Source organism: Pistacia vera, unplaced genomic scaffold, assembly GCF_008641045.1.
Source record: "Pistacia vera cultivar Batoury unplaced genomic scaffold, PisVer_v2 Contig80, whole genome shotgun sequence".
In the NCBI taxonomy this organism is placed as follows: Eukaryota; Viridiplantae; Streptophyta; class Magnoliopsida; order Sapindales; family Anacardiaceae; genus Pistacia; species Pistacia vera.
In genome coordinates, this window is record NW_022196668.1 from 11401 (window position 1) to 19283 (window position 7883).

The 7883-nt window shown below is 31.4% G+C and overlaps 1 protein-coding gene across 1 annotated transcript; it reads right to left on the bottom strand.

The window, feature by feature from the left end:
• Positions 1-5832: 5832 nt before the first annotated feature.
• LOC116117145 (lectin-like) lies at positions 5833-6239 on the bottom strand. Its single transcript, XM_031403163.1, has 2 exons — positions 6079-6239; positions 5833-5958 (listed from the first exon to the last, which is right to left on the bottom strand). Exons 1-2 carry the CDS (start codon positions 6211-6213, stop codon positions 5866-5868), a joined length of 228 nt encoding a protein of 75 aa, XP_031259023.1. The 5' UTR covers positions 6214-6239; the 3' UTR covers positions 5833-5865.
• Positions 6240-7883: the final 1644 nt, after the last annotated feature.

The window sequence follows — 7883 nt, forward strand, 5'->3', positions numbered from 1 at the left end:
TAAATGAGTATAAACGATCAATAAAGTAATTAAATATCAATTTACGTAACTTATACCTTCTTTTTATGGTTGTAGTATAGCAGCGGTGCCCACACTCTTCTCAACCTCGGTCTTCAAGTCAACTTTAAGATCCTCAAATACCTTAAAGTGTGCTACCTTAGTTAAAACAAAATAATTAGGTTATAATTTTATAATTTATCAAGAATATGTCATTTTCCTTATATGAAAAGAAATACCACACTCTAAATTTTAAGTGAATGCATTACAAGTCAATTAAATACATTATGGTTCATTATTGTTCTTTATGCATGACTCAAACCTCAAAAAAAATTTATAAACAAAAAGCTAGATGCAGAAGACAATTCTTCCATCTTGGACATTTCTGCCATTATCAATTAATTGATTATTTCCTGTCACCTTTCTTCTTCCTTGGGTACTCTACACAATAATATAATTCTACTTTATACAGTCCACATGACAATAAGATCAGAAAAAAAGATGCACCCACATAAAAATGCCAACATTCCCAATTTTAATAAAATTAGAAGTCTTGTAATATAGGTCCTAAGGATAATAGAATTTGACTTATACTTTCTAAAAAACCATGGTATTGGAAATTCGATAAAAAGGCTAGCAAAAAGAACAAACACAATAGACGTATAACCCAAAAGAAAAATTAAACAATTGGTAAATATTTATATATGAATAATGAAAAACATCAAAAACCAAAAAGAAACGAACTTCCAAGGAGACAATAGGTGAGTATCCAATGTGTTTCTGTGCAGCAGTGTAATCAAATGTCATGGTGGGTGTAGCTAATTGAAAAAAGTAAAATGCCGATAGAGAATGGTTATGTGATCTCAAGCCCAACCTTGCATGTGTCGATTTGACAAGCAAGAAAACATACGAAACCAAACTAATAAGAAGCCTTATAAATGGTCAGCAATAAAAAGAAGCAGCAGCTCAAGTTTAGATCCTTGTATCAAAAAATCCAAGATAGTAGTTATAAAAAAAAAAAAAAAGAAACACAAAATTAGTCCATGCACCTAATACAGCAGCACGAGAAAAGCATAAGAGAATATAAACAGCACCACAATGAAAATAACATAATAATCGTATGTTTACCCATTTCAAGTTGTCTAGTATCCATTTATCACCAATTTCTTCTAGTCTTGGATGATGTATTTGCTATCTGTTTACTAGTTGTTTCCCAAATCAGCAACAGACTTTGACAACACATTTTGGCATAAAGAATAGACCCACAAAGATATTCAGCCTTCAACATTCTCTTTAAAAAATCTATGATAGATTTAATACTCCTCAACCTACCCCTCACTGTCACATTTCCTTAATCAAATCCATAACAAGGAAATTAAAGTCTAAGATGCCAATAAGACCTCTAAGTGAACAAAGAAAGGACGCCTATAATAATGGCACCAATTCACAAGTTGTCAAACAAAAATCAAGTATTTGAAATAAATGCAATGTCAATACATGAAAATACATCAGCTTCTCAAAATTTGAAATCAGATTCAATGTTACCATGTGAGAGAACCAAAGAACCAAAATTTGTACTTACGGGAGGTTAGGGACTGCCTCGTATTGGATGAATCAAGGAAGCCAAGAAGATCAATTGAAAGATGAAGATGTGTGGAGAAGAGATGACACGAGGTTCTGCATTTGGGAAATTCGGGCAATAGCGATTAAGATGAAGACGCGTCCAGAAGAGATGAGCTAGGTAAGGTTATGTGTTTGGGAAATTTGGGGAAATAGCTAGGGATTTGCGTGGAGAAGAGATTGGAAATTGAGAAAAAGGCTTGCTTTATATAGGTTAGGGTTTTTTGTAAATAACTTTAAAAAGTAAGGCTTTTAATTAGTTGTTTAATTTTTAAATATAATTATATTTTGCAAACAAGTAAATTTGTAACTAAACATTTAGTTAGGAAAAAATTAGTCTTAGTTGCCTATAAGTTAGGTCTGGTGGGAACAAATAATTTGGGGGGAACATGAATTTTTCAACTTAAATTGGCAACTAAATCGAATTTAGTTGCTGTATATAATTTTTTGCAACTATTGTTAATATGAACACAAACATTTGTTACTAAAAATACCTTGGGGCCCTTGTAATTATTGTCCAAATATGGGATATTTTGGTAATTTCATTTTTCTGTAACTAATCATAATAGTTACTAATAAATTCTAATTATTCGCAACTAATTTAGCTACTAAGGGGTAGTTGCAAAAAATTGTTTTTTGTAAGCAATAATGTAGATGCAAAATATAATATTTTAGATACAAATTGTCAAATTATAGAGGGAAAAATCGCCTGCTAAAAATTGCAACTAAATTTATTAGTCACTAAAGCAACCTGTTCTGTGACTAACAAAATAGTCGCAAAACATTATCTTTAGACGCCAAAAGTTGGAACATGTGGACCCCAAAATTTTAATCCTCTTTTCCCGACTAATGGCAATTTAGTTGGTAAATGTAGCCTTTTTGCAACTAATTCTGGTTAGTTGCTAAAAAATTGGTTGCAGAATGTGGTTTTTCTTGTAGTGACTAGCGACAATGAAAATTGTACTAGAGAAATTTTAACTATGTAAATTTATTTAGATTCATCGAAGAATTATGAGAGTCATGGATGAGTTTTTGTTTTGACGAAAACAATAATCTTAACATGGTTTTGTAAGTGATCAATGCCCAACAAAGTCTCTAGCAATAGTGGTGGTGTGCAAAATCTTTATACAGTACTTTAGCAGTCTAGATTATGTAACTTTTGAAAAAAGAAAATAGAAATTGAAAGTTTATGACTTAATCAAGTTCATTAAACTTATGCGGAATAAATTAATCAAGTTCATTTGTGCTTGTGAGTATGTCCATTCATCATCAACACATTGTTAAACATCCAAGACATGAAGTAAAGCACATAAATGGTATTTACATGGTTCGGTCAGCTGTCCACATCCATGGGACCAAGTCCAGACGAAGCAAATACATTATAGCAAACATTCAAGGTTCATTACAAAGTTGTAGTTAAGCAAACAAATGTAAAACACTCCCTATTTCCACAATGCTCTAATTTCAACCTTTGGATGATCCACTATCTTGCCACAACTTGCTTGAATCCAAGACACCTCTTGGATAGCTCGAGCCCACTCAAGTTTCAATGCCGAAGACACCCTTTAGCTCCACCGCTTGAAATCCCATCAAGCTTTCATTAATGGAACCAAGTTCCAACAACTCTTACAACAAAGTTTAGCAAGGTATTTTAAGTTTACCAAAGCATAATGGAACCAAACCTAAAATGAAATAAACCTCAAAGAATTTTCAAAGAATAATAAGAGGAATATTCAGGTTCAAACGAAAATGCAAGGATGAAGAAGGTTAAATAGAATCCTTCTGCAAGAAATCCTTAGACAGCCAGCCGACAACCCTTACACATGTTTAGCTAAAAAAGGAAAGTTTTCTACAACTTTGTTAGGATCACTTCTGAAAAGAAAACAAATTTCTAGGACAATGTTTGAAATATTTGACACTTGTTATATGGACCACTCACGCATATTTCAATCCTGGATAAAATCCTAACAACCAATGAAAACTCAACATTTGCGTAAACAGATGATTAGACAACTGTTGGCACATGATATGCTATAAAATCAGACTAAGAGACAATGCACACATCAATTCTAAATGTCATGGCATATGTGAACTAAAGATACAATTGTGCTTAAACAAAAGGATGTGCAGACATCAGAAATGAATGCGCACACACAAACTTCATTAGTTGACAAAAATACTTACAATTTTTAAGTAAATAATGGTATAAGATAATTAAATGGTTGAACAATATCTGGGTAAATGATCCGATTCTATTAGCTTGTTGTTATGGAATCTATTAAAAAAAAAAACCACCATGATTTGTTGATTTTAATTTATTAGTTCACTACATGTCAGAAAGAGCAAGTGTAATGCTATTTTTTCTTTTATCCTATTCACTAATGCTAACAATCTTAATAGTCTTACATCGCTAAGAAACAACTTGCTATATTGGTTAATAATTGTTTGGGTGGCCTCACCTTACAAACCGGTTTTTAAAGTGAGTTCTACCCATTTGTCGTTGTTAAAATTGGCATTAGAGCAAGACCATCCTTTGAGCAAATCTCATGTAATCACACCCACCTATAGTAGCTAGGCATAAAGCCCAACCATCTCGATATATCGAGCTGACATCAAGTCCCTGCCTACTTGGTATATTGTCGTGGGATTGGCAATTACTTGCGACGACTAGGCATAGCGCTATACTAACACAACATATGGAGCCAACAGCGATCCTATGCCAACTCGATATATCCTTTGATTTTCAACATCCCCAGCTAAAAAAATATGGGCACATAAGGATAAGGAGTTTTCATCTGACGCCCCCCCTGAGAGATAAGCTAACTTTAAATACCACTAGGTTTTGCAAAAGTATGAAAAAAATAACCCCTATGTTAAGTTAAATTTAACAATCCTGTCCAATTTTTTATTTAATATTAAATTAAAAACAAAAAGTCCATTTTACCCTTTTTATTATTTACCAAATTCTTAATTGCTTAGAAAGATAATTTTATTTTAATATTTTGTTGAAGTAAAAAGGCCCTAATACCCCTTGATTCATATGGTTAGATAATTAGTCTTCCAGGATTACGTAAATGCCCTTATTTGTGTTGACTTTAGTTGACTTGTGTAACTCTGTTTAGTAGCCAACGAGTTTTAAACGTTGGGAGCATTTATGTCGCGTTTAGTTACAAGAACATAATTTCATCGTATACTTAATTGAAGGTTGATTTCACGTTATAAAATGTGTCAAAACTAGCTTAGATTTTGAAGTAGATCAACGGAGAAACTAGAGTGAGGGTAATTTTGATGAAGCAATCTCATATTATTGCTTCTGTTTATTATCACATATATAACTCTTCACATTTTTATTTATTACAAAGTCATAGTGAGAGCTACTACTACAACATGAGACGCATGCCAACTAAATTATTTATCATCGATCTAGAAACTTTTAGTTGTAAACGTCTCATTGTTGATTATCCTCATGTTCATTTTCATGGCTGCGCCAGGGGGCGAATGATAATTTTATCGACAACAATCCCTTTCTTCCACTGTGAACCGTGCTCATACATAGAGATTTCCATGTCCCCAGTCATACCACAATTAGTCGAAAACACGCCAACAGGGACGTCTGACCATTTGTTTTCTGGCAATTTACTCAAATCTTGTTTTTGTTCCATCGGAGTTTGATTGGGGAGGGTGAGTTTCAAGTTCACTGGATGGTTTTGAAATCCTTCACATCCTTTCAACTTCATTAAGATAAACGAAACTTCGTAAGTACGCCTTGGAGTGAGATTTTTTGTAGGGAATTTCTTGCTCACATCAAGCCAACAGACTTTTACTAGTTCAGCCACCTCCACTTCAACAGGATGACTGCAAAAACAAAATTAATTACAATTAGAAGAAGCATTCGTTTGGTACGCCTTATTTGAATAGAGTTTATAAAAATGGGTTTCATAAGCAAGTCAAATTTATAAAATAAGGTAAGTATATTTTTAAATTTTAAAACTGTAAATAAGCTCAAAAAGAGCTTATGAGAGGAGCACAAATTTTGAATTATTCTCATAAGTGCCTAAAATAGTTGATTTAACATTCAATAAACTCTTTTGAAATACAATCAAACAACCTAAAAATAAAACTGCTCATGACTTTAAATAAACTCTTTTAACTATAGAAAAGTCCAACCAAACACAATTGAAATCTTCATTAACATAAAAAGTTAAGTAGAATTATATACTCTTTTGTGTCTTGCATGTAAGTCCACTTTCAATAACGTTCATCGTTTCCCCAAGCAATTGTGAGACCCCTTGCATAAATTTCAAAGGTGTTCGCACCAGAAAGCTTATCAACCGAAAACTTCTGCAGTAATATAATTTAATACTAACTGTTAGTATTGAACTTAATTAATTGCTGCTTAATAATAAAAACAGTAAAATTGAAGATGATACAAAAACAATCTATAAGATATATGGGACTTGCCAGTTTGTTTTGGTTCAAGAAGATTCCACCGTGGAGCTGCTCAATCAGATTGTCGGAGGACTTGTTAATCTGTGAGTCTGCCTCTTGAAGAATGGCATCGAGGTTGTGTGGGAGCTGAACTTGCGCTGAAGCCATCTCGTGATGATCACTCTTCTCTTTAATTCAAATATGTCTTACTGATGATCTTCGTTACATGCAGACCTTGAATTTATAGGTTGAGATGGTCGAATAAATTACTAATGGATTTCTACATCATTATATGAAAAAGATTTATTCCTTGATAAGGCATAGCGGGATTATTCCTTCTAAAAAACGACAATATGATCATGATAGTAGGTATTGAATCATGTAATTAAAAAAAATCAAATAAGATTCCATGCCCACCACTTTTACATGGTATTACCTCAATTTTCCAATATTTCAAGGGTAACCTGCTAAATTCAAAAATATTTTTTTGGACGATCAAAACTTCACCAAATTTGCATAAATATTAATAAACTAAAAATATTATATAAATTCTTAAAAATTTTAATTTTATTAAAGAAATAATAGTAAGTTCATTACAATCAAATTGCATCTGGTTTCAAAGTAGAATTAGGAAAATGGAGCATACATATATAACTGGTAAGAGCCACGCTATATATACAAACTATCACGGGCAGACCTATAAACAAAAAACATTCATTAGTTATGCATATTTTTATGTTTTGACTAAACTGTATTTGTGGTTATATTTCAAGATTTGACCCAATTCGCATTTTTTTTTCATATGTATATTAAATTATTTACAATCCCCTTGAATTAGTTTTCCTAGAATTAATATTAAATTACTTCACTTGCCACTCTAACATTAATTCCTAGGTCAGCCTTGTAAACTATTCCTTACAAATTACAAATTGATTCGGTAGCCCTGCATATTTGACATGTAGTCCTCTTTAATTCATTTAATTTATTCTTTAATTTAAAAATTATCCAATCATCTTAAAATACAACAATTTGTATCAGAAAATTTGTATAAAATGGTATCATCTTGAAGCATTGTAATAATATACTACTCATTATTATTATCACATATGTAGTTATAATTTTCACCAAAAAATCATCTATATTACTAGTTGTGTAAATATCAATTCATTAATTACAAATAAATTTTACAAAGATCTCTGTACAAAGTGATGTGGTAAAAAATTATTAGAATAATGAATTTAATAAGTTTGACTTTTGGTTTCACTCTTCTATTCATTTTTTACCACCTCACTTTGTATGGAAATCTTTATAAGTATACTATTATTGAATTATAAAAGTAGTTTTCCATTATCCGGAAAGCTGTTGTTCTAATTGATAAACAAAATCGTTCCCCATATGATCTTGATCATAAAAAGATCTATAATAAAACAAACATTATTCTTTATTCCTTTGAAAAAATAGGATCAATGTTTCTTATAGTAATGAGCAACATGAATATTCTTATCCTAGAGGATAAATTAGATTCTCAACTCTCTTCCATTTTTTTTTTCCTCATTTTGTTGAAGAGAATATTCTCAACAAGTATATTCTCATTTTGTTATCAAAAATTTAGCAAATTATCATATCGGGCTTAATCCAGTGCATATCTTAAATTTGATAAATTTATTATGGATTTGAGTATGAAGTATATGGTACATCAGTTTCTTTATAAACTTTAAGTTATACAACGATTTATAATTTTTACATTATTTAAAAATAAAATAAAAAATCCTAAACCAAAGCTCAAGATATAGATGAAAACAAAACATTATCATCATATATGGGACTAATAAAGATTC

Bases quoted from the DNA above. Each gene is read 5' to 3' on its own strand.
- LOC116117145 (XM_031403163.1), bottom strand. From the start codon at position 6,213: ATGGCTTCAGCGCAAGTTCAGCTCCCACACAACCTCGATGCCATTCTT. The intron at 5,959-6,078 runs GCAAGTCCCATA...ATATTACTGCAG, and splicing joins TCTTGAACCAAAACAAACTG to AAGTTTTCGGTTGATAAGCT.